Source organism: Hyperolius riggenbachi, chromosome 1 (genome assembly GCF_040937935.1).
Source record: "Hyperolius riggenbachi isolate aHypRig1 chromosome 1, aHypRig1.pri, whole genome shotgun sequence".
NCBI classification, from domain to species: Eukaryota; Metazoa; Chordata; class Amphibia; order Anura; family Hyperoliidae; genus Hyperolius; species Hyperolius riggenbachi.
In genome coordinates, this window is record NC_090646.1 from 279,338,852 (window position 1) to 279,366,827 (window position 27,976).

Below are 27,976 nucleotides of genomic sequence, written 5' to 3' on the forward strand. Positions count from 1 at the left end.
ATACATCTTCATTTCTTCATGTGCATTTTACACAAATATACATGTCACAATTTACTTTCACCATTTTTATTTTAGTCTAAACACAGAACAAAAAGAAAAAAAAAAAAAAAAAAAAAAGGAAAGAAAGGAAGGGTACAGTTACTTTGCAGAAGGTAGTATTATTTGCTCAAACGTTGATATAAGTGGGTATTTGGCTTTCTCTTCATCTGTTAGATTGGCATTTCCAGGCCTCACTACAACAGCAACATGTACTCCAGCTTCCTTGGCAGCCTTCGCCTCTGAGGATACAAAAAGGATAACCAGAGATAACAGAAGATTCACACTAAAACAGGCCATACACATATAGATGACAAGCAGATTCCTCTCTGAACTGATCAAAGAGGGGTTGAATCCTTCCCCACACACTGAATCAGATTTTTGATAGGTTTCAGCATTAAATCTATTGAACCGCATTACAGAGCAATGCTATGGGCCGCTGAGCGACTGCCACTCCTGTCCCCGCCCTTGGACAAAACAAAATGTTCTATATAGTCCAATCAATACTTCCAATAAATTTTGGCGTAAAATCGATCAGAAGTATTTCGATTGGGCATTTTGGAGCAATAATTCCCTGCAGATTCAATGATCAATTCTGTCAGGAATCGAATGGGCAAATTTATGTGTACGGCAGAATTGTGCAACTGGACCACTGTTGCCACCATTCAGGTACACTGCTGGTGCTACTGTCACTACTGCCCAACAGGAGATGGCATACAGGCGAGATGAGAAAAGTGCAGGAGTATATGCAGCAAACAGCCTAGTGTGAATGGACACAGAGGCTTTCCCTCTTTGGGGGTAAATATGTAACTTTTTTTTCTTCTTTAAGTCACAGGCTGACTTTAAGAATGTAACACTGTTCTTTGCAGTAACAGATCTGTATTAATTGCATCTGGTTATAAGTATACACAGCATGTTTATAAATATTGGCAGCTAAACTATCTGCAAAACAGTGATGCTGCTATTTTTTATGCATAATATACATATATACTCAATCTAGTTATAAAATAAATGAGCTTTTTGCACCAGCCCATAATGTGGCCTGCTTGAATATCATTCTCGTACCCAGCCTTCCTGCCACAGAGAACAACATTTAGGCACAGTTCCAACAAGCATGCAGCCAATGGAGTCAGAACACCATATGTTTTAGCACAGCAGACAGACATGTCACATTTAATAAATGTGGAATAAATATGGCAGTCACCATATTCCTATAACCATATTTCCTTTGACTGTTCCTTCCAAAACTAAGTAAAGCCTCATTCACATGATAGATGGTTATGGGCCTAGGTGGCTGGTTAGGGCCATCACTGCTAAGAATCTAGCTTGTGAATAGTGGCCCTAATGTGACACCAAGTAATCTGGATTGCTGCATCATCTAGAGACTATACATCACTAAGCATCAGACCGTCACACGGGGGATTGAGTCCCAATTCCTGCTGGCGACAGTAATGGTGCATAGGTATGCATCTTAAAGTTCTGTACCAGTGTACACTCACTAGATCCATTTTTTTCATATCAACAGCCAGTGCAAAGAGCTTTGTAGATAAGTAATCAGTTAATTCTAACGGTTCTGTTCTGTTCCTGAGGTAAAGATCCTGCTTTTACCCATGTTACTGCTTACAGTGGCTGCTCAGTTGATCATGTGACTCTTCTATAGAGCTATATATATATATATATATATATATATATATATATATATATATATATATATATATATATATATATATATATATATATATATATATATATATATATATATATATATATATATATATATATAAAAAAAAAAAAAGGTTCCTTGAGGCCCTGTTCACAACGGTCTGTGTTGCAGAACAACATTTGTAGTATTGTCTCGCACACATTAAAGGATCAAACCCATTGTCTTTAACCTCCTCAGCGGTATGGATGAATATATCCGTCCATCACTGCCGGAGGTCGCCGCTCAGGCCCTGCTGGGCCGATTTTTGCAAAATAAAAAGCAGCACACGCAGCCGGCACTTTGCCAGCCGCGTGTGCTGCCTGATCGCCGCCGCTCTGCGGCGATCCGCCGCGAGCAGCGGCAAAAGAGGGTCCCCCCAGCCGCCCGAGCCCTGCGCAGCCGGAACAAAAGTTCCGGCCAGCGCTAAGGGCTGGATCGGAGGCGGCTGACGTCAGGACGTCGGCTGACGTCCATGACTTCACTCCACTCGTCGCTATGGCGACGATGTAAGCAAAACAAGGAAGGCTGCTCATTGCGGCCTTCCTTGTTTATTCTGGTCGCCGGAGGCGATCAGAATGACGCTTCCGGAGCGCCCTCTAATGGGCTTTCATGCAGCCAGCTTTCAGTTGGCTGCATGAAACAGTTTTTTTTTATTTAAAAAAAACCCTCCCGCAGCCGCCCTGGCGATCTTAATAGAACGCCAGGGAGGTTAAGGGGACTGCAACAGCAGGAAAAGAGGGATGACGCCCTCTATGCAGTATTGAGCAGAGAGATTTGGCACATCCAAAGTAAACCTTTATTGGTTGCATGAAAAAGTGGCCACCATATCGGAGACACGTAGAGGCCCCTCTATCAAGGCAATGTTTGCTCTGCGGCAAAAATCTGTCTGCTGCTGTACAAAGATTCCTGTAGAGGAAGTGGGAGTCTGGCTCCTCTAGACACTCGCATGCAGCGATGTGTACTCATCTGGAAGCAGCAGCCTGGCTTTCACATGGAACCAATAAACATTTACTTTCGAAGGGCCAGCTCTTTTCTCTAATGAGCATTGTAGAATGATTCTGCAGGTCAACTCACTGCTCATACAATTCCATAGGCCTGTTCACAGTACTGCGTTGTAACTGATCATGTAATTCTAACTCACTGCATGCAGGTTTTATATTAAAGTCTATGTCCAGTTTCCACTGCAATAAAGGTAGAAGACCGAGAGCCCAATATAGTGTAGTATGTATTAAGGGGGGAAAGAGGTATATTGAAACATAAGTACAGTGGGTTGCAAAAGTATTCGGCCCCCTTGAAGTTTTCCACATTTTGTCACATTACTGCCACAAACCTGCATCAATTTTTGGGGAATTCCACGTGAAAGACCAATACAAAGTGGTGTACACGTGAGAAGTGGATCGAAAATCATACATCATTCCAAACATTTTTTTTTACAAATAAATAACTGCAAAGTGGGGTGTGCGTAATTATTTGGCCCCCTGAGTCAATACTTTGTAGAACCACCTTTTGCTGCAATTACAGCTGCCAGTCTTTTAGGGTATGTCTCTACCAGCTTTGCACATCTAGAGACTGAAATCCTTGCCCATTCTTCTTTGCAAAACAGCTCCAGCTCAGTCAGATTAGATGGACAGTGTTTGTGAACAGCAGTTTTCAGATCTTGCCACAGATTCTCGATTGGATTTAGATCTGGACTTTGACTGGGCCATTCTAACACATGGATATGTTTTGTTTTAAACCATTCCATTGTTGCCCTGGCTTTATGTTTAGGGTCATTGTCCTGCTGGAAGGTGAACCTCCGCCCCAGTCTCAAGTCTTTTGCAGTCTCCAAGAGGTTTTCTTCCAAGTTTGCCCTGTATTTGGCTCCATCCATCTTCCCATCAACTCTGACCAGCTTCCCTGACCCTGCTGAAGAGATGCACCCCCCCGAGCATGATGCTGCCACCACCATATTGGACAGTGGGGATGGTGTGTTCAGAGTGATGTGCAGTGTTAGTTTTCCGCCACACATAGGCCTCAATTCACTAAACTTATCTCCTGTCTTTAATAACTCTTCTAGAGTTGTTACCATGGTGATAAGGCATGTAGTATTCAGGAAACATTTTACCTCAGGCAAGCCTAAAGTTAACTCTTCTGTCCTTAAATTAACTCTCCAATCCTTAAAATAACTCCAGAGTTAAAGACAGGCTGTTAATTAACTGCGTGTGAAAATAACTACAGAGGAGGTAAATTAACTACAGAAGAGGTAAATTAACTACAGAGGAGGTAAATCAACTACAGGAGAGGTAACTTAAGGAATGAAGAGGTAAGATAACTCTCTCACGTGTGGAGGTAAATTTTCTCTTGCCTTATTATCTCTAGCATGAGCTTAGTGAATTGAGGCCATAGTGTTTTGCATTTTTGGCCAAAAAGTTCCATTTTGGTCTCATCTGACCAGAGCACCTTCTTCCACATGGTTGCTGTGTCCCCCACATGGCTGGTGGCAAACTGCAAACGGGACTTCTTATGCTTTCTGTTAACAATGCCTTTCTTCTTGCCACTCTTCCATAAAGGCCAACTTTGTACAGTGCCTGACTAATAGTTGTCCTATGGACAGAGTCTCCCACCTGAGCTGTAGATCTCTGCAGCTCATCCAGAGTCACCATGGGCCTCTTGACTGCATTTCTGATCAGCGCTCTCCTTGTTCAGCATGTGAGTTTAGCTGGTTGGCCTTTTCTTGGTAGGTTTACAGTTGTGCCATACTCCTTCCATTTCTGAATGATCGCTTGAACAGTGCTCCGTGGGATGTTCAAGGCTTTGGAAATCTTTTTGTAGCCTAAGCCTGCTTTAAATTTCTCAATAACTTGATCCCTGACCTGTCTTGTGTGTTCTTTGGACTTCACGGTGTTGTTGCTCCCAATATTCTCTTAGACAACCTCTGAGGCCCTCACAGAGCAGCTGTATTTGTCCTGACATTAGATTACACACAGGTGCACTCTATTTAGTCATTAGCACTTATCAGGCAATGTCTATGGGCAACTGACTGCACTCAGATCAAAGGGGGCCGATTAATTATGCACACACCACTTTGCAGTTATTTATTTGTAAAAAATGTTTGGAATCATGTATGATTTTCATTCCACTTCTCACGTGTACACCACTTTGTGTTGGTCTTTCATGTGGAATTCCAATAAAATTGATTCATGTGTGTGGCAGTAATACGACAAAATGTGGAAAACTTCAAGGGGGCCGAATACTTTTGCAACCCACTGTATTATACTTACAAACCAGGGTTACCTCCAAGGCAACCACTGTAGAGGCAGGTGGGGAGAACAAGCCTGTCCCCACTCAGGAATAAGACGCCGCTCTCTGTGGATAGGAGGAACAAAGGGTATGTCACCCTTCCACCAAGGGTGGACTTCTAGATACGCAGAGATGTACACAGGCGCCGGTAGGATAAAAGTCACTAAAACGTTAAAAAAAAAAAAAAAGTGTTCAAGCTGTGGTGGTGGACCAACCAGCCCTAAACGGACACGTGTACTGTCGGCTTTAAATAATACACAATTTATTTATATACTCCCAATGAAAGTTGCAACGCGTTTCGCAGGCAAGATCCTGCTTCCTCAGGCAATAAATAACAGGAGTGATACACTGGAAAATGACAGAGATAAATAACAACAATCAGAATACCGTGTGTGGCATAATTGTATGACAATAATGTGATATAGAAACATATGACTGGAAAAACCAAGTCAGTATCTGGTCATGTAACTGATAACACATGAATAACATGGAAGATCCCTACGTTCATATATTATACAGTGGAGGTATCATATTCATAAATGCAGTTAAATGGGGTTGGATCATAACAAACGTTATGTGTCACCAATTTAAACGAACCTATCTATATATGTGACAAATCTAGGCAGAAAGTGCATATATGTACAGGATCTTCTCAAAAAATTAGCATATTGTGATAAAGTTCATTATTTTCTATAATGTACTGATAAACATTAGACTTTCATATATTTTAGATTCAAATACACACAACTGAAGTAGTTCAAGCCTTTTATTGTTTTAATATTGATGTTTTTGGCATACAGCTCATGAAAACCGAAATTTCCTATCTCAAAAAATTAGCATATTTCATCCGACCAATAAAAGGAAAGAGTTTTTAAAACAAAAAAAGGCAACCTTCAAATAATTATGTTCAGTTATGCACTCAATACTTGGTCGGGAATCTTTTGCAGAAATGACTGCTTCAATGCGGCGTGGCATGGAGGCAATCAGCCTGTGGCACTGCTCAGGTGTTATGGAGGCCCAGGATGCTTCGATAGCGGCCTTAAGCTCATCCAGAGTGTTGGGTCTTGCGTCTCTCAACGTTCTCTTCACAATATCCCACAGATTCTCTATGGGGTTCAGGTCAGGAGAGTTGGCAGGCCAATTGAGCACAGTAATACCATGGTCAGTAAACCATTTACCAGTGGTTTTGGCACTGGCAGGTGCCAGGTCGTGCTGAAAAATGAAATCTTCATCTCCATAAAGCTTTTCAGCAAATGGAAGCATGAACCCACTTTTGAACCAGAAACAGCGGCAGAAGCGCCTGATCTGGGCTACAGAGAAGCAGCACTGGACTGTTGCTCGGTGGTCCAAAGTACTTTTTTCGGATGAAAGCAACTTTTGCATGTCATTCGGAAATCAAGGTGCCAGAGTCTGAAGGAAGACTGGGGAGAGGGAAATGTCAAAATGCCTGAAGTCCAGTGTCAAGTACCCACAGTCAGTGATGGTCTGGGGTGCCATGTCAGCTGCTGGTGTTGGACCACTGTGTTTTATTAAGGGCAGGGTCAATGCAGCTAGCTATCAGGAGATTTTGGAGCACTTCATGCTTCCATCTGCTGAAAAGCTTTATGGAGATGAAGATTTCATTTTTCAGCATGACCTGGCACCTGCTCACAGTGCCAAAACAACTGTTAAATGTTTACTGACCATGGTATTACTGTGCTCAATTGGCTTGCCAACTCTCCTGACCTGAACCCCATAGAGAATCTGTGGGATATTGTGAAGAGAAAGTTGAGAGACGCAAGACCCAACACTCTGGATGAGCTTAAGGCCGCTATCGAAGCATCCTGGGCCTCCATAACACCTGAGCAGTGCCACAGGCTGATTGCCTCCATGCCACGCCGCATTGAAGCAGTCATTTCTGAAAAACAATTCCCGACCAAGTATTGAGTGCATAACTGAACATAATTATTTGAAGGTTGACTTTTTTTGACTTGTTTTGTTTTAAAAACACTTTTCTTTTATTGGTCGGAAGAAATATGCTAATTTTTTGAGATAGGAAATTTCGGTTTTCATGAGCTGTATGCCAAAATCATCAATATTAAAACAATAAAAGGCTTGAACTACTTCAGTTGTGTGTATTTGAATCTAAAATATATGAAAGTCTAATGTTTATCAGTACATTACAGAAAATAATGAACTTTCTCACAATATGCTAATTTTTTGAGAAGATCCTGTATGTTCCTGTGTCTATGTGCAAGTTCTATAATGAGACTGAAGCTTAAATGATTGAGAGCAAAATGTGTGGCAGGAGTGGGAATCCAATCTATAAAATGTTCAATCGTGGTGCCTGAAGGTGGGGAGGGGTGGGGGTGCAGTGTTCTCCTCAGAAATTTTTTCCAGCCGGGTGGCATGAAAAGGTAGCCGGGTTGCATGAAAAAGTAGCTGGGTGGGGCAAGATGAGAGAATGCAGGGCCGGCGCCTCTCTGCACAATTCTGCTTACAGCAGAGGAGGAGAGGAGCCGATGACAGCCGGGTACTCACCAAAACTAGCAGGGTGAAGCACCCGGCTAAAAGGGCCTGGGGAGAACACTGGGGTGCGTGGGTGCGCACGGATGGATAGAGACCTACATCATTTGTGGGAAGCCCCTAGATAGTCCAGAAACTTCCTGTATCTAATCTTCGTACACTACCATTCTAGCATCAGGTCCCTATAAAGATAGATATTCGACCCAGCGGATTGAACAAGTTTCTTCAGAGTGTGACCGTTAGAAAGTGCATTACGAGTGGTTCGCACACGCCCAGTAGAACAAAGGCGCTCTTGCACAGCTGTTTTCCTCTGGACATGGAGTGCCTTAGTTGATCCTGAGCAACTGTACTCACATATGCGCAGTACAGCCACACTTGCACTCAGAAGGACCCAGCATAGGAATGCTATAGTGTATGAAAATACAGGAAGCCTCTGCAATATCCAGAGGTTTCCCTCAAAGGTTAAAGTGAACCTCCGGACTAAAAATCTACTCAGCAGAACTGAAAAGGCTTGGGGTTTCTTTAACAGTTTCACAGCATCAGAACTTTGTTTTTCTTACCAAAGCATCATTTTTAGCTGCATTTTTATCTAAGCTCCACCCATCAAAGAAAAAAAGCCCAGGCTTTTTTTTTTCCCTGATGCTGTGCAGAGCATGATGGGATTTCCTATGTTTTTGTTACGTTGCCTAGCAACTGGGAAAGGTGATCAGGACACAGGACAGTTGGAACTGTGTCTCAGGCTCCCTGTCACCTCCTTTCAACCAAAAAGATGGCTGCCATCATGAAATCAAACATTTGCCTGTTCTTTTAAAACAGGGTGAGATTATATTACCTTTCTATTTTAATTAACATAACGAATGTAACTTAATGACAGTATGTTTGTTTAGGCTGGAGTTCCTCTTTAAGAATCTATTTTTTTCTTTTAACACTTCAGGATTGCGTTAACGCAACTGAATGGCAGCAATTATAACAGTCAGGATTCTGGTTAGTGTGTAACACACAGTGCGGTTACCTGGCAGTAAAAAGAAAAAACATCATGTTGCGTCTCAGTGCAGCTGCACTCAGGTATGAGCTGCACTCAGGTGGCTGTCTCTGCACTACCCGTGCCAAACACTAGCAAGCGCCCAGCCACAGTACAGGAGCAGAAGACAGGCGGTGGATTCACCAACTTCAGCCTGCTGTGTGAAAGAGGCCTAAGTTGGCTTGATTGGTCTCGTACGTACGTTATTGGATGTTCTTGCAGTTTCACAAACATATGACTTACACTAATGCAGGTTTTGAAATGCTTACCTTTTGTAACATCGGTTAAAAACAGAATATTTTCAGTTGAGCACCCAATATGGTCTGCAATTCTTCTGTAACTTTCACTCTCCACCTTTGGTCCAATTGTTGTGTCAAAATAGCCTTCATAGAGCTGTGATTTTATCATAAAATAGAAGGAAATAAGACTAATATTGTACTTAGCCATCTAAAAGCATTCACTGCTAAATGATGAGATGGGGAAGATTGTGAAGATGTGGAGTCCGTTTGGGTAAAGATTCATGGTGGAAATAAAAGTTGCCAATTGCTTATTGGGGTATGCTACAGGCCACCACATATTAATGAAGCTGCAGAACTGAACCGATTACTACAGCAGATTGAAAAAGCCGCAAGTAAAAATAAGGTCATAGTTATGGGCGTCTTCAACTTTCCAGACATTGGCCTCAATTCACTAAGCTTATCTCCTGTCTTTAGTAAATCTTCTAGAGTTGTTACCATGGTGATAAGGCATGTAGTATTCAGGAAACATTTTACCTCAAGAAAACCTAAAGTTAACTCTTCTGTTAACTCTTTAATCCTTAAAATAACTCCAGAGTTAAAGACAGGCTGTTCATTAACTGCATGTGAAAATAACTATAGAGGAGGTAAATTAACTACAGAAGAGGTAACGTAAGGAATGAAGAGATAAGATAACTCTCTTACTGTGTGGAGGTAAGTTTTCTCTTGCCTTATTATCTCCAGCATGATCTTAGTGAATTGAGGCCATTGACTGGAGTATTGAGGCTACCCATTCTGGTAAAAGCAGCAGATTTCTGGCAGCACTACAGGACAATTACTTTACTCAAATGGTAACTGAACCAACTAGGGAGCATGCGTTACTGGATCTGATCCTTTCTAATAGACCAGATAATGTATCAAATGTGCAGGTTCAAGAACATTTGGGAAACAGTGATCACAACATAATAACGTTTGATCTGGTGACTGATAGGCCACGGGGCAGCGGGACCACTAAAACTATGAATTTTAGAAAAGCAAAGTTCAATCAACTTAGGCAGGCACTAAGTTTGGTGAACTGGGATAATGTACAAGGGAAGGACACTGAAGGGTAATGGCAAGTTTTTAAACGTATTCTCAATCAATATTGCAGTATGTATATCTCATATGGAAACAAAATCTCTAGGAATAAAAAAAAGGCCCTTTATGGATGAATAGGAATGTTAGGGATAAAAGGAAAAGGAAAGCCTAGAAGGTCCTAAAACAGGAGGGGACTGAGGCTGCTCTAAGCAATTATAAGGAGTACAATAAAAATTGTAAAAAAGAAATTAGGTTGGCAAAGATCGAAGCTGAAAATCAAATCGCTAGGGATATCAAATCTAACCCAAAAAAGTTTTACAAGTACATCAACTCTAAAAAAAAGAAAGGTTGACTGTATAGGACTCCTAAGGCTGCTTACACACTAAGACGTTACAGGCGCACGTTAGTGCAGCCTGTAACGCTCCCCCAACGCACAGCATTGTAACACAAGTGGGCTGTTCATACAGCCCACGTTGCGTTACATGTAACGCTGCACGTTTTGCCGAAAGTGCAGCATGCTATGGCGTTACAGCGGCTTAAGCCGCGTTAGACTGTTTGCACATGCTTAGTCATGTTGGGGAGGAGCGGAGAGCGGCCAGGCACATGGCTAATTAATATTCACTGCACGTTGTGACGTGCAGTGTTTACTTCCTGGTGCGGCCGCTCTGTGCGGCGATTGGCCAGCGGGACCACGTGATGCCGCATGCGTCCAAGAGTACGCATCACGGACACCAGAGTGAGCTGCACAACGCGGCTCACTCTGACGTCCACATCGAAAAGCACCAGGCCTTGCGTTAGGTGCACGTTATGCGACCTTAACGTAGCACCTAACGCAACGTCTTGGTGTGCAAGTAGCCTCAAGAAAGAGGGTGGGAACTCAATGGTGGATGACCAAGGTAAGGCAGAGTTATTAAGTGCTTTCTTTGCTTCTGTCTTCACAAAGGAAACAGCACTGTTGCAAATTACAGAGTCAGAAGAGTCTCAATCTTCTAACTGTAATATTAAATACTTAACGCAGGAAGAAGTGAAGGCAAGACTAAATTAAAAATAGACAAGGCACCTGGCCCGGATGGCATGCATCCTCGGGTCCTAAGGGAATTAAGTTCAGTTATAGATAAACCCCTTTATCTTATCTTTTGTGACTCTCTTTCAACTGGCAGAGTTCCCGTGGATTGGCGTACAGCCCACGGTTTCCCATTATTTAAGAAGGGCAAAAAAATCAGATCCAGGAAATTATAGACCTGTAAGCTTAACATCAGTTGTATGCAAACTATTTGAGGGGTTACTAAGAGATACTATACATGACTTCATAGTAGAAAATAATCTTATTTCACAGCATCAACATGGGTTAACTAAAGACAGGTCCTGTTTGACTAACATGATCAGCTTTTATGAGGTAGTGAACGCTAATATGGATATTGGGAATGCTTTAGATGTGATATACTTGGACTTTGCAAAGGCCTTTGACACTGTTCCCCACAAAAGTCTGGTGCAAAAGTTGAGGATGCAAGGACTGGGGAAGAGTCTGTGTGCATGGATAGGGAACTGGCTAATGGACAGAAAACAAAGAGTTGTGGTCAATGGATCGTACTCAAAATGGGAGACTGTTAGCAGTGGGGTCCCACAGGGGTCTGTACTGGGTTCAGTGCTCTTCAATTTATTTATTAATGACCTAGTAGATGCAGTAGTGAGCAATGTTGCTATTTTTGCAGAGGATACAAAATTGTGCAGAATCATCAACTCTCAGGAAGATAGTGTCATATTGCAACAGGATCTGGATAGGATGGCTATATGGGCACATACATGGCAGATGAAATTCAATGTTGAAAAATGTAAAGTCATGCATTTTGGTCGTACCAATGGTCTAGCACCATACAAAATAAATGGGATACAGTTGGGGACTTCAAACTTGGAGAAGGACTTAGGAGTACTCATCGACAACAAGTTAAATAATCATACTCAATGCCAAGCCGCTGCAGCTAAAGCTAACAAAATTTTGGGATGCATTAAAAAGGGAAATAAAAACTCGAGATGCTAGAATAATATTGCCCCTGTTTAACTCTCTAGTAAGGCCACATCTGGAATATGGAATTCAGTTCTGGGCACCACATTACAAAAAAAGATATTGCAGTTTTAAAGAAGGTGTAGAGACGAGCAACAAAATTGATACGTGGGATGGAGGGTCTCACTTACCAAGAAAGGTTAGATAAACTGGGTTTATTTAGTCTAGAGAAAAAAAGATGCCTTAGAGGGGATCTAATTAACATGTATAAATACATCACAGGGCAATATAATAGCTTGGCGGATGAGCTTTTTGTCCCTAGGCCTTCTCAAAGGACATGATCTGCGCATGGAGGAAAAACGTTTTAGCCATTTATTTAGGAAAGGGTTCTTTACAGTTAGAGTGATTAAGATGTGGAATGCATTGCCACAGGAAGTCGTTATGGCAAACTCTATACCTGCATTTAAAGGGGGCTTAGATGCTTTCCTTGCGTTGAAAGACATCCATGGCTACAATTACTAGGTTATGCCTAATGATGTTGATCCAGGGATTTTATCTGATTGCCATCTGGAGCCGGGAAGGAATTTTTCCCTTTTGGGGCTAATTGGACCATGCCTTGTAAGGGTTTTTTCGCCTTCCTCTGGATCAACAGGGATATGTGAGGGAGCAGGCTGGTGTTGTACTTTGTACTGGTTGAACTCGATGGACGTATGTCTTTTTTCAACCAAAATAACTATGTAACTATGATCACAAAACAAAGTGAAAACTGTGAAATCTAAAAGCCTAGCAAAGTAAACAAAAAAGGGACCAACAGGAATTATTTTTTGAGAGGCAAGTATTCTAAATGGCAGATTGTTTATCCTTTTGATTTTGTTTTAAACCTGGCATTCTACCAGATATTTGATATTGTATGATCCGGTCATAACAGGACATACAGTATAGATGAGCTAGTACAGATAATATAACAAAATACAGTAATGAGTCAGAAAAACAATAGAATTGTGTATATAGTACAATGTAACAGCATACCTCTAGAAGGTCACCCTCAATTGAGTATCCAAACAGAAGTTTCTGTGCTTCAACACTGCCACTGGAAAATATATACAGTTTCATGCCTGCTTCCTTCCATTTTCTCAATGCTGGTACAACATCATCATAAACCCTGAAGGAAAATGTAAGACGCTTTTACTCAGTTTTATGCATTTATTGCATGGTAGTGCAGCTATGCTTTTATCAACTTCAGTCAAGTAGCTTACTTATCTGTAAGCTTTTAGAGCAGATAAACTGTACTTTGGGAACTTAGAATTTGTACTTGCACAAAAGCAAATATGATAACTGTATGGGTGATAAAAACTAGGAAAATGTTTTTTATTGTGCTAGCATCCCATACATTTTATTCTACAAAAAGCGGAGAAGTGCTCCAATACGGCATTACCTTTTATTCATAACCTTTTATTAATTTTTATTTAACTTTGATTCAAAAAAGGTTTTGAAATTTGGCGCGTGTGACGCAGGTCACTTGACATGACGAAGGCAAGGGTGCCAAAACAGACCACTGACCCACCGACAGCGTGAGGCAAGTTCGATCCAGCATCCCAACCAACGGACCTGGGAACTGTAGGCCACTACACCGGGTGGACAATCGGTGCAGGATACCTTCGCCATTATGGTGCATTGATAAGTGAATAGTCTTTGGACATCTTGTAAAGTGATTTTACTCTTTTTTTACAAAATGTGAATAAAAGGTAATGCCCTATTGGCGCACTCCTCCGCTTTTGTTTGTTTGTTGCTTTCTTTTGCTGTAGTTTGTTTGGAGATGGGTTTTGATGAGCAGCACAAAGCAGGCATATAGCCCACCTCTACTAAAACCTTGGCGCATAATTGTGGATTATTCTTTTCTACAAATGTCATTCATTATAAAATGAGAGTCACTAAACTTCTGTTTCAGAAAACATTTCACCACTAGTCAGACAGAAGTAGCCATGGATTTCTGAGGCTGCTTGATGTACAACTAATGGACTGTAAGGATCCCTCCTGTAGCATGTCCTGTCAGTTGCAGTGGAGCTACAACCGAGCAATTTTGATTGCTCGGCTTGCATTTGGTTGCTTAGTTTTGATTGCATTCGCAAGAAGTCTCATTGCCATCTGCAGCTCAGGATGTTGTCATAAATCCACGTATGGCTTGCTGCAGACAGTTTTGGATTTTACATGCATGTTGTTGCATAATTTGGCATGCATTTGTAATGAGAGTCCTTTCCATTCACAGTCAGCTTGCAGCCTTCAATCAGCCTAAAACAGTATTGCATGATTACCTTTCAGCTGTGTGGGAATTTGCATGTCTGCTCTCATTGGCCGATGTCCATAGAAAAGCCTGCTCCTCCTCTCACACCTTGCCCATCATAGCGTTCAGCTTTGTCTTAGTTGTTTGCTGGGTTCCTTGTGTGAAGTTTGAATTATTGTATTGCATTACCTTGCCTTGCCTGCTTGGATGGTCACTGCACCCGCGGGGGTACAGTGAAGTCTTTTCCTATCCTGATAGTTTGGAGACTGTCTTCACAGTGACTGGTAGTATTTTTGCTAGTCCTGTTCCTGTGGATGTAACTACAGGCTGCGGTTGCTATTAGTTATACTCCTACTCGTTTGTCTTGTCCGTGCCAGTGTGGATGTTTGCCATCGCTGGGGCAGCAATTAGATTGGCAATCATTCCATCTGTCTGTCGTCTGTCTTTGTTACTCAGTGTGGTAGACATCAGATGCTCAGTGCTGCGGTCGCACTGAGCAACCATTGTTTCTTGTTTATTGTGGCGGTTATCGGAAGCTCAGAGCTGCAGTCGCTCTCAGCAATCTTGCTCCCTTTGTTCATAACTCCTGGTGTGATCTGTGTAATCTCCTCCACAAGAGCATTCCGCTCTATTACCTAATATCACCTAGCTGCATAGTCTTCCTTGCTCTGGTGGTACTCTGGTTTTCTAGGCCTCAGCTGCTATACCTTGCATGTTAAGACCTGGGGGCAACCAAAGTCAGGAGACATATTCATTGTCCTGTTCAAGCGGGGGCTTATCACGGTGAAGACCGTGGGCAGAGCTCAGAGCTACGGCACTAGAATGGGGTATAGTGGCTGAAGGAAAACAGGAGATCTGCCAGGCATTACATGGACATAAGCAAACTTCAGCTGAACACAAAGGCAGGAAAAAAATTGCTAGCTTACAGTGTAGTGTGTTTGAATTTTCTCAGTTTATGCAAAGTTTGACAACTAATGCCCAATCCATACTAGTAAATGGCAATCAGAGATTCAGCTGGACTGAACCTCTGAATCAAAAAGCTTGTGTATCCTAGCAAACCCTTCAGTTTAATGAGATAGGACATGATGAAGTAAAATAAACTGTACTAAGAAATGGGTATTGAACACTTACTCTCCCTTCACTTGTCCAGTGTTGTATGCAGCCCTCCACATGTGACCTTGAAGCTGTTTAAGTGCTGTCGTTTTCCTGTCTAAAGACATCTGCCAATGAACATTATCAACAACACCTTGGACAACTTGCTGCAGTTCTGCATCATTTTCAGGAATTGGCACAAATCCATTAAGTCCAGTATCTTTTTCTGCCTTGCAAGTAAATGGAACAGAAACAGATTTATAATTATAGTACTATTTAAATGTACAAGTCTGTGGGAAAACAAAAATCATCTAATTACATTGAGATTAACATTTTTTTCCACACGCTGAGGGGATTAAACCCAAAATGTCTTAAGATAAATATAAAGAAAAAAACAAAACAAATAAATGATTGTATCCACACCCTTCAAGTCAGTATTCTGGAAGGGCCTAATTTCTCTGTGTCGGCATGAGTCTTGAGATGCACACAGACACTTGCTGAAATGCGAGACCACATCTGAAGACCTCTAGCTGTGCTATGCACAAAGGGATTCGCATGGATGACGCAATTTTTGCTGCATGACGTCCGTTTTTTCCCCGCATACAAATCAGACGACAGCTTATTGATTTCAATAGGCTGCAATTTTCCATCCGAATATGCATGCAGGGAAATGCAGCAAATCACCCTCGAAGGAACGAGCCCCAAGATGCACATTTGGTGCAATTATAGCCATGAATCTATGAGAACAGGCTTCTATCAGCCACTCCAATTCTTGTTCTCTCCCAGCAGGCATTGTTGCTGTGGGATCTTTGATGTTCTCAGAGTTTATCTGGCCAGATGGGTTTGCAAAAATGTCTTCCTGTGTCAGATGCAGCTTAGTTACACTAAACAGCAATCTGAGAAACTGTTCAAATCAGAAAAGAAAGGGAAAACCTTTCAGGCAGACACAGTGATTCCCAGGGGAGCCAGTGCCCCAGCTGGCCCCAGTGTAGCGCCACCACTGCATAGGAGATTGTTTGGCCATTGGACTAGCTCCGCCTCTCTAGGGAGACTTAAGAAGTGAGCTAATGGTGCAGCCCTTCTTTGCACCAGGCAAGGGTCCCCCCTGCCCCTCCCCCCCCCCCCCAAAAAAAAATATGCTCCCTTCCCCCGCACCCCCCATATATACATAAATAGGCAACATTTTCCTCCCTATAAAAAGAATCCAGGATCACCCAAAAATAGACACAGCAAAAAACAAACTGTGGAACAGTCAGTGGCTTACCACTTCTCCAGATGTGGACATAATGTGGCACAACTTAAGAATAATGGCAATTGTTGATGTGCCCACGTCTTGGAGAGGGGGTGACCGTGTGAAGAAATTGCTGCGTAGGGAAGCAGGATGGATCAGAAGGTTGGATGCTATGGGCAGAGCAGGGCTTAATAGAGAGCTTGACCTGGGGGGTTCTGTATATAATGTTTACAGTGGCTTGCAAAAGTATTCGGCCCCCTTGAAGTTTTCCACATTTTGTCACATTACTGCCACAAACATGAAACAATTTTATTGGAATTCCACATGAAAGACTAATACAAAGTGGTGTACACTTGAAGTGTAACGAAAATCATACATGATTCCAAACATGTTTTACAAATCAATAACTGCAAAGTGGGGTGTGCATAATTATTCAGCCCCCTTTTGTCTGAGTGCAGTCAGTTGCCCATAGACATTGCCTGATGAGTGCTAATGACTAAATAGAGTGCACCTGTGTGTAATCTAATGTCAGTACAAATACAGCTGCTCTGTGAGGGCCTCAGAGGTTGTCTAAGAGAATATTGGGAGCAACAACACCATGAAGTCCAAAGAACACACCAGACAGGTCAGGGATAAAGTTATTGAGAAATTTAAAGCAGGCTTAGACTGCAAAAAGATTTCCAAAGCCTTGAACATCCCATGGAGCACTGTTCAAGCGATCATTCAGAAATGGAAGGAGTATGGCACAACTGTAAACCTACCAAGACAAGGCCGTCCACCTAAACTCACAGGCCGAACAAGGAGAGCGCTGATCAGAAATGCAGTCAAGAGGCCCATGGTGACTCTGGACGAGCTGCAGAGATCTACAGCTCTGGTGGGGGAATCTGTCGATAGGACAACTATTAGTCGTGCACTGCACAAAGTTGGCCTTTATGGAAGAGTGGCAAGAAGAAAGCCGTTAACAGAAAAGCATAAGAAGTCCCATTTGCAGTTTGCCACAAGCCATGTGGGGGACACAGCAAACATGTGGAAGAAGGTGCTCTGCTCAGATGAGACCAAAATGGAACTTTTTGGCCAAAATGCAAAGCGCTATGTGTGGTGGAAAACTAACACTGCACGTCACTCTGAACACTCCATCCTCAATGTCAAATATGGTGTTGGCAGCATCATGCTTTGGGGGTGCTTCTCTTCAGCAGGGACAGGGAAGCTGGTCAGATTTGATGGGAAGATGGATGGAGCCAAATACAGGGCAATCTTGGAAGAAAACCTCTTGGAGTCTGCAAAAGACTTGAGACTGGGGCGGAGGTTCACCTTGCAGCAGGACAACGACCCTAAGCATAATGCCAGGGCAACAATGGAATGGTTTAAAACAAAACATATCCAGAATCAGAATCGCATTTATTTCGCCAAGCACGACTGGGTCGTGCCCGGAATTGGGCTTGGCACAGGAGTACAGGGCATGTACATAGAACCATAAGGAACAGCATGGCATAGAGCCTAGTGGCATCACTTCATCTAACAAAAACATATACATACAGTTTCTAACACTTCATCTAACAAAAACATATACATAAAGTTTCTAAACACAGCTGGAACCAAACAGACATACTACTTTTACTATTCCCAACACATCTGTCAGGTGGATTACAAGCAGAAAGGCAAAAGTGGGTGTGTTAGAATGGCCCAGTCAAAGTCCAGATCTAAATCCAATCGAGAATTTGTGGCAAGATCTGAAAACTGCTGTTCACAAATGCTGTCCATCTAATCTGACTGAGCTGGAGCGGTTTTGCAAAGAAGAATGGGCAAGGGTTTTAGTCTCTAGATGTGCAACGCTGGTAGAGACATACCCTAAAAGACTGGCAGCTGTAATTGTAGCAAAAGGTGGTTCTACAAAGTATTGACTCAGGGGGCTGAATAATTACGCACACCCCACTTTGCAGTTATTGATTTGTAAAAAATGTTTGGAATCATGTATGATTTTCGTATCACTTCTCACATGTACACCACTTTATATTGGTCTTTCTCGAGGAATTCCAATAAGATCGATTCATGTTTGAGGCAGTAATGTGACAAAATGTGGAAAATTTCAAGGGGGCCGAATACTTTTGCAAGCCACTGTATGGGTCTAATGTAACATACTGTTCTGTGAATTAATGTTTAAGGATGTATAGACCATGTCTTTAATTTTTGTTTTTTAGATGCTGTGATTGGGGTGGATGATCTACCTTTAGGCTGCTTCCACACAGGGACGTTACAGGCGCACGTTAGTGCAGCCTGTAACGCTCCCCAACTCACAGCAATACAAAGTCAATGGGGCTGTTCACACTGCCCACGTTGCGTTACATGTAACGCTGCACGTTCTTCAGAATGAGCAGCATACTATAGCGTTCCAGCGGCTTAAGCCGCGTTAGACTGTTTGCACATGCTCAGTGTTGGGGCGGAGAGGAGGCGGGGAGAGGCCGCTACGTATCAGCGCACATGGCTACTCAATATGCACTGCACTGGTGGCCGCTGATTGGCTGGTGGTACCACGTGATGCGGAGTGTTTCACTCCGCATCACGTGGTCCCGCCAGCCAATCAGCGCCACTGTCACTGCCCTAATGTGCTTAACGCGGCTCACTCAACGTCCTCTACCAACACCGGCAGGGGTTGCGTTAGGGGACGTTATGCGACCATAACGTCCACTATAACGCTACGTCACGGTGTGTAACTAGCCTTAGTGGTGAGTGGCTCCCTGTAACCTGGCATATGGCGGAGACTGTAATTAAGATGTGGATTTTTCTCTTTGTTTCTTTTTGGCTGTCTCCCTGGTTACACTAGACAGCAGTCTTTTGGCCGTGCTGCACACACCCCCGTCATGTATTGGATGGGGCTGGTCTCCCTGGATTGGCTGGCAGGTCAGCACACATGATTGGCCACACGTTGGAAGCATACGCAAGTACTCTTGACTATGATGTCACAGCACTTGTATGTGCCGCCGCTAGTTGTGATGCAGCAGCGATGGACATGATGTAGCCTCCTGCTTTGCCATTTCAATAGGCAAGACTGGCGGTTGTTGCTCTGATACTGGGGTCTGATTGGTGAGTGGTTCTTTTTGAATATTTATATTTCTATTAGCTGGTAGTATTCCTGCATAGGCTCCCATCAGGTCCGAGCATCCTCCCCAACCAATCTCTCTGCCCTGGTAAGCGTGGTTTTATGCTATACAAGTGTTTATTGCACATGATTTTTGTATTTTACATTGAGGCAACTTCATAAAAGCCATGTAGGCCGAAACAGCGGACTGTCCCTGCTGTCACTTCTTTTGCATGACTTAATACAGTATTTGAGCTATACTTACTCTGTGTGGTGCTGGTTCTTTGTCCCCTCTATAAAAAACACATAAGGCAGCTTTTCCCCCTTACAAAAACACATTAGATACTGCTCCCCAATAAAGCATATCAGGCAGAGTTCCCCTTTAGGCCGGATCCACACTATAAGCGATTTTCTGAGCGCTTTGTGATTAGCGCTTTCTGAGCGCTTTTGAAAAATTTCTCCCATTTAAAATTGCCGCGATCGCGTACGAAAAAAAAAAATTTGCTGCAATTTTTACAGCAATTTTAATGAAAGTGAATGGGAGAAATTTTTCAAAAGCGCTAATCAAATCACAAAGCGCTCAGAAAAGCACTTATAGTGTGGATCCAGCCTTAAAGTTGTTATTTCTTTTTGCCCCCTAATATCCCTGGTGTCACGCTGGCAACTGAAAATAAAAGTAGGTACCCAGCAGGTGACAACTCTCCTATACTCCAACACTGTTCCCCAATCTTCATTGCAGCAGCTCATACTACAAACTTAACACGCTATGCAGACAGGCAGATCTGGGATACAGGAGAATGGTAGCCCGAGTCCAGCAATGGAGACACAAATAGACTCCAGTGCTGTGCATCAAATGCCATTTCCCATAACCCTTCTGCCTGACTGCCACCGCGACTCCTGCAACAAGACTCCTGCAGCTGCGCCGGATACCTCACCTACACAACCTGGGGACAACAGCCACCATTTTTTCTGCAGTCCCCAAGTTGAGAACCATTTTTGTCTGAGAGAGCCATAAACGCCACATATTTTAAAATGCAATTCCGTGAGAGCCATATAATATAATATGTTTCAAACTGGGACAGCAGGGCTCACGTTCATGTTGCCATAGTGATGTGTATACAGTTGATCTGCCAGGCAGCAGAAGTGTCAGACACGTCTTCAGCTTCCCTTGGGTTTCAGCAACATCAGCAATTTCCCCGAGAGCCAGACAGGAGAAATACCGACTAACAACTTGTACAATTAGCTAGCTGACTTGGGGGTTGATTCACTTTGTAGGATGACATCCCCGCACTTTGATTGACCCCATAGGCTGCCTGTCACTTGACAGGCAGCCTATTGGGCCAAAATGCAGGGATCTCATCCTAAAAAAAAAAAAAAAGTCAGGACCTGACAGGGTCCAGAGTGGGACAATTGGAGCAGCCGTTCGTTTTGGGGTAGTGCGAGTAAGTTCGTAGCGTGCCTACTTTGAAAATTTTATTTGTGCTGCCACACTAAGCTGCGCTGCTTGAGCAGTGTAGCTTAGTTGATCAACCCCTACTGATTTCAATGTGAGCCAGATGTAGCCATCAAAAGAGCCACATCTGGTGGTTCCCTAACCCGGTTCTAGAACATGCAATGTTGCAACTGTAAATTAATTTTGTACTGCTTTAAAACATACATACAGTTCTTCACACTGCACCACTATGCCCAAATGCAGATTGCAGCTGACAGCCACTATCCTGTCCTTGTGTGAAAAAAAAAAAAGACAGAACCTGTGAAGAAACACACACACACACACACACACACACACACACACACACACACACACACACACACACACACTTTATTTATGTGTTAAAGGCTGCAACTATTTGGGAAGCAAACTTTTACCAAACTGAGATTGCTTTTTAATGAACCAGGTCCCCTGACTTGACAGCAATTTCAGATGCCTCTTAATTGATATGGGCAGCTAGAAAAATAGTCCACATAAATGGCTTTTGTCTTTAAAGTGGACCCAAATTAAAAATACAAAAATTTCAGAAATAAAATCTATTTACTAAATTATAATAATAAATAGCAGCCATTTCAGCTGCATGACGACAAATATCAAATATTTTACATTTATTGGAGGAACCCCTCCCTTCCTTTCATATTGCCGGGACAGAATCCGGCAGACTGGTGAAGTAGGTGGTGTCCGGCAATGGAGGAATTGCTAATGGCTGCCACCTGTATAACCCTAGTTATGAAAAGAGAAGGGTGAAAAGTATGCACTGAAATGCTCATAGGCTTGAAGGAGTGTTTATCTTTGTATGTGTCTGAGTGGTGCAACTAAAGATTTGGAATTTAAAAAAAAATGTTTGTTTTGGGTCCGCTTTAAGTATGCGATGTACAATATGATTTCAGGTGAACATTATGGATATTAGCCAACCTGTAATCTTAGCTGATCAATATCTTCTTGGCACTCTTTTTCTTGCCAATGGTTTAGCAAATATTCTTTTACATTGTCTTGAATATAAGGAAATAAGATGGCCTGTGGAACAAAAACAAAACATCACAAACACAGGCTTTTGACTATTATAGAAACAATAAAAAAAATACCTAAACACTGTAAAGTAACTATCTAAAATAATGCTCTACAACTGCATTTAAGTGGGCTAGCCATCCCAAAAAAAAGTGATGTACAGGGACAAAGGCTTCATGCCCTGCTTGATCCCCCAAACAGTACGTGTGATAGCATATGGCATGGGGAGGGGGGGGGGGGGGGGTGTTGGGTGACGACAGCCTGGCATGCCAGGTTGCCCCAGCCTTTTCGTCTTGGCCTATGCACCAACTGGAGGCTGCGCCAGTGGCCTCAATTCACGGAGCTTTATCAAACATTTGATAATTTACCTTAATGGGTAAAATCTTATTTTGAATTCACTAAAGTGATATATATTTATTGAGCGTTTTATCGGTAAAACATTCGATAAATATATAACCCCTTAATAAATTAAAAATTAGATTATACCCATGAGGTAAATTATCAAACGTTTGATAAAGTGTTTGATAAAGCTCCGTGAATTGAGGCCAGTGTCTTGGGCAGGCTGCAGTCAGTGTCATGTTTTGGACAGGAAAAAGTTGGGGGACACAGACAGTTCCAGGGCAGTAATGGGTAAATTCAGAGTTCCCCAACCCTGTCCTCAAGGCCCACCAACAGCACGTTTTGCAGAAAACCACGAACATGCACAGGTGGGGTAATTAGTGTCTCAGCAGAGCTGATTAACTACCTCTGTGGATTTCCACAAAACGTGCACGGTTGGTGGGCCTTGCGGACAGGGTTGGGGAACACTGGGTAAATGGGTATACCCTACCTGCATTGGTAGTTAACATAATAAATATAAAACATGACAACAGATTTTAATCAATGTTTTCTTCTGTAATGTATCTGCTGCAGTCCTATACAGCAGTTACATGAACACACACAAAATTATAGAAGAGGTCAAGCTCACAGTACACACAAAAACCACAAGAAGATAGACGCTCTTCATAAACAGGTTGTTCCACTAGGGTGAAGACTGACATTTCAACTACCAAAACATCTAATACTTTACAAGTCATCCTTATGGGAAGTGAACTCCCTAGTGATCTGAAAGTAAAGCCCCATCTACACCATATGATTCTTAGTCTGATTCGATTCAATTCGATTCATTTATTTGATTCAATTCAATCTGACATGTCTGATTCAATGCGCTATGGTTTTTAATCGGAAATTGAATCGAATTATGAATTGGACTTGTCGGATCGAATAGAACAAAGAATCGTATGGTGTTGATGGGGCTTTAGTCTCTTGGCGATGAAATGTTAATTTGTGAATGTTTCAGACATGTCTGAGACATAACCGATATTCTCTACATGTCAATGAAGGGGTAAAATGCAATCAACTGGGGTGGATTTTTTTTCAGTAGCTCCCCAATAACTCTGAACACCTGGTTCTCCTTCCCACGATAGTAAAGTCAGATCAACTGAGCTGAAGGTTCATGAGCCATCACAGGGCTGCCATCAAATTATTGTCTGAATCAATCCAAAATTATTCTTTTGTATGGCAAGGCCTAATGTCCTTACCTAGTTTTGTTACCCTACCACCGTTGCTGCTTTTCTCACTTAAAGAGGAACTGTAACGACAAAACGGCCCCTGGGGGGTACTCACCTCGGGTGGGGGAAGCCTCAGGATCCTAATGAGGCTTCCCACGCCGTCCTGCGTCCCTCGGGGGTCTCGCTGTAGCCCTCCGTACAGCCGTGACGCAATATTTACCTTCCTGGCTCCTGCGCAGGCGCTCTGATGGCTGTCGGCGCCGAAGTAGGCGGAAATACCCGATCGCCGTCGGGTCTGCTCTACTGCGCAGGCGCAAGTTTCCGGCGCCTGCGCAGTAGAGCGGACCCGACGGAGATCGGGTATTTCCGTCTATTTCCGTGCCGAAAGTCGCCACAGCGCCCCCGCTGGAGCCAGCAAAGGTAAATATTGAACTGACAGTTGGCACAGTCGCCGGCTGTTCGGAGGGCTGCGGCGAGACCCCCGTGGGACAGAGGACGGCGTGGGAAGCCTCATTAGGATCCGGAGGCTTCCCCCACCCAAGGTGAGTACCCCCCAGGGGATCTTTTTGTTGTTACAGAGTCTCTTTAATGGCCCCAGCTTCGTTGTGGACAGTCACACTGCATGAACACATCGCACCACACTTCAGGCTGGCCATATGCACCAATATATAAAAGCCAGGAGCATGGTCACAAGGGAAATAGTATTAAAGGGAACCAGAGATGACCGTTTCACACAAAATAAACATATCAGTTGATAGCTTGTAAAGAATAAATGCTCTACCTAATTTTGCCGCTCTGGTGTGCCTTTTTTAGTGTTTTTTATCCATTATTGCTCCAGGAAATATCCAACATGGCCGCCGGCTCATATCCCTTCTCCTTCCGGGTTATGAGTTGTTCTGGATGTGCTGTCTAGGCTATATGAGACTATGCTGCTATCTGGGCTAAATGCAGCCTTTCATCTATGTGCTTTCATTTTGGTATGATGTACAGCTGCCTGTAGGAAGTGTCTCTCATAGGAATGAAACTGCAGTCATCATCAGTATCTAGTGCACAGAGCACACAGGGATCATATTGCAGCCACACTCTCTCAGCAGGAGCAGCCCCTCCCATGTCATCACAGCTCTCAGTATGCAAAGCAGGAAATCTAAGCCAGGAGGTGGCAGGCTTGGGCTTGAAAAGACTCCACAGAAGAGTGACTCAGCTATAATGATTCCAGGTCAAACCTGGACTGAATAGTCGGTGGATTCTTACCACAGTTGCTTATAGACTAATAAGCAGATAACAATGAAACTAAAAGCAGGGTAAGGGTTTACTGTCATGTTCCCACTGATAAATGTTTTAAAATACATGAGGGTGCTTCGTCTCTGGTTCTCTTTATGCTGGATACACACGGTGCGTTCGCGCACTCGATTTTCCCGTCGATTCCGGTCGATTTGTTTATTTCCAACATGTCCGATTTGGATTTCGATGGATCGTTAGGTCGATTCGCATGCAAAGTATGCCGAATCGACCTAACGATCCATCGAAATCCAAATCAGACATGTTGGAAATAAACGAATCGACGGGAAAATCGAGTGCGCGAACGCACCGTTTGTATCCAGCAATAAAGGCATGACGGCACTAGTCTAGGGGACCCAGCAGGAAAACCCATAGGGAACAGTTTTCTAATCACAACACCCTCTACAGCACAAAGCGTTGCAATTGGACGAAGTGTGGGCGCTGTTTACTACAACCTATCTGAAGCCTAGAAGCTTAAGAGGGCGCTGTCTGCCCAATCACATTAGCAGAATTTCTCCATGAGGTTTCCTGCTGCTGGGTCCCCTACACTAGACTAGCGCCAGCATGGCGTTTGTGGGTGTAAGGGCCAAGGCAACCAGGCTCAGCCACTTTTGTAACAGCAAGGAAAAGAGAAGGAAAGAAGAAATGAATGTAGGTAATGGATGTAAAATATTATTAATAAATAATCCTGTAAAACATCTGTTTCAAAGTCCCTAATATAAATGTGCACTGAATACAGCGCATGTTCAACTCTGCTTTCAGTAGCCACTGCCCTGTTTTCCCTAGGGATTGTATCCTTTGTTACCCCAGATTATTAGAGGTGTACATATGCTAGATTATTTGCACAGAGAAGAATCATTTGTAATCATCTCAGGTGAAAATCGAATGCCTGGTACACACACCATGCAATTTCCCAGATTGATTTGATTATTTCTGACAGGTCAGATCGGAAAACTTATCAGAAAAAACAATTTTAAATCAAATCTGGTGGAAAGAATCTATTCGACCCGGCTGTCTGACAGGAAATTGCATGATGTGTACCCAGTAAAAACAGGATGCCAACAAAGGGGGAAAAGTCACATCATGCATTACATGTGACACATACAGCTAATGAAAAATATGCTTAACTGCAAACACTTACGTTGTCCGGGATCGGACAGTATGCCTCATGTTATGTCAACAGATTTCACTGCACCGCTAATGCGCTGATGTACACCAACTGTCACAATACCAATATTTCATTGATTGAGCGTGCAAATTACATCAAAAGACCAAGAACAGAAAGAAGCCTATAACTAGCACCACATATGAAATATAACAACTTTATTCAATAACAAGGCATTCATTCACATTTCATGATTACCATATTTAGTAATTAAAAGCTAGCAAGGAAAAAAATCTCCATAAAACCCACTGCCTATTCTCATATAGCCAACAAATAATTGATCTTGGACTGTGTATTAACCATTGAATCATTTGGGGTTCAGCAAGTGAACCCCTTCATGATTACAACCCGTGTTCAGTATTAAGCGATTAGTGCTAGAAATAATATAGATGTGGAGGCTGCCATATTTATTTATTTTTTAGGCAATACTAATTGCCTGGCTATCCTGCTGATCCACTGCCTCTAATACTTTTATCCATAGACCATGAACAAGCATACAGCAAATCAGTCGTTTCTGACATTGTAAGATCTGACAAGATTAGCTGCATGCTTGAGTCTAGTGTGATTCTGGCACTACTGCAACCAAATAGGGCTACCAGGTAACTGGTATTGTTTATTTTATTTATTGTATTTATAAAAGCGCCAACATATTACGCAGCGCTGTACATTAGTTAAGGTTACAGACGATATTTAGCTATGACATTCAGCAATAAGACAATACAGGAATACATGCAAACCAGATCACACAGCACAGTGTGATTACAAGGTAATGCTTAGTCAGTCACTGGATGGGAGCATGGGGATTAGGCAAGTAGAGTTCACTCAGATCCATAGGATAGGTGTGCGGTGATGGAGCTGCGTGAACAGGTAGGAGACATAAGGAGGAGGGCCCTGCCCGAAGGCTTACAATCTAGTTCAGAAGGAAATAAATATGGCAGCCTCCATATCCATCTCACTTCAGTTGTCCTTTAAGTGACAAGTCAGTATACTCTGTACATAGCTGCAGAAGAGGTGAACGCTATATAAATATATTAAATAATGACTTGATCTAGAGGGGTTCCTTATCTTCCTTATATTATACTATTATGAATAGTTTATTTGTATCACTTACTACACTTATTGTACTGAACTGCATAATATGTAACCACTTAAAGTTGAAAAACGTTCAACTAGATAATTAAAACACATATCTCCTGCAAAAAAAAAAAAAAAATAGGTAAAAGACAACACACTTCCACCACATCACACCTCCAATTGTGCAAATTATGAACAATTCATTCTAACAAGAAACAGAAAAGATTCCCGTTTTGCAAGCCACACTGATATACTCCATAATGATTTTTCCCTTAGAATTACAGTATAAGAAAACTTGTTCCAGTATGAACAGAATATTAGAGCACGTGTATGTAATCCCTTAGTGACCTCCCTTACCTTTACAAAAGTGATTGGGGTAGTAGTACCCTCGATATCTAACAGAATGGTGGTGACAGAAGCTGGTACAGAGAGAGGCCCCATGTTTCACCAAGCCTCCCCCACTTTAATAATCACTCAGCAGCCGGCACAGGCAGACAATCGGAAGTGAGGGAGGAGCCGCGAGTTCCCCAATACATACACACAGCGTGCAGTGCGACTGTCCTCAGCATTTATATAGCCGAGCAGACAGAAGCAGTAGCGAGGATCACAGTCACACCAATCACCAGTAACTGGACTGGAGCGAAGACTATAGCACAGCCTGTCACTACTGATCTAGTTATTGCTGTGGCTTGCGTTTATTATTACACTATAACATTACATATATAGTAATATTTCTGTATAACATATAAATGTTGCTTGGTGAATTGATATGTCATTTTGTATTATCCCTCAAGCTAAGCATGAAGTGACCCCAGCACTACGCCCGTTCTAGTTATGACCCCGTTATTTTGCGGACCCAAAAGTGTAAGCA

At 42.7% G+C, this 27,976-nt stretch overlaps 1 protein-coding gene across 1 annotated transcript; it reads right to left on the reverse strand.

Moving 5' to 3' along the window:
• Positions 1-50: 50 nt before the first annotated feature.
• ENOPH1 (enolase-phosphatase 1) lies at positions 51-27,954 on the reverse strand. The gene is made up of 6 exons (XM_068233643.1): positions 27,463-27,954; positions 21,946-22,047; positions 15,271-15,461; positions 12,888-13,020; positions 8,813-8,936; positions 51-278 (listed from the first exon to the last, which is right to left on the reverse strand). The coding sequence occupies exons 1-6, from the start codon at positions 27,544-27,546 to the stop codon at positions 139-141; spliced, it is 774 nt and encodes a 257-aa protein (XP_068089744.1). The 5' UTR covers positions 27,547-27,954; the 3' UTR covers positions 51-138.
• Positions 27,955-27,976: the final 22 nt, after the last annotated feature.

What these genes read in the sequence shown, in the direction of transcription:
- ENOPH1 (XM_068233643.1), bottom strand. Translation starts at nt 27,546, where the DNA reads ATGGGGCCTCTCTCTGTACCAGCTTCTGTCACCACCATTCTGTTAGAT. An exon ending in ACTGGACAAGTGAAGGGAGA is followed by an intron (nt 13,021 to 15,270) that starts GTAAGTGTTCAA and finishes ATTTTCCTTCAG; the next exon opens with GGTTTATGATGATGTTGTAC. An exon ending in TTGAGGGTGACCTTCTAGAG is followed by an intron (nt 8,937 to 12,887) that starts GTATGCTGTTAC and finishes ATAAAATCACAG; the next exon opens with CTCTATGAAGGCTATTTTGA.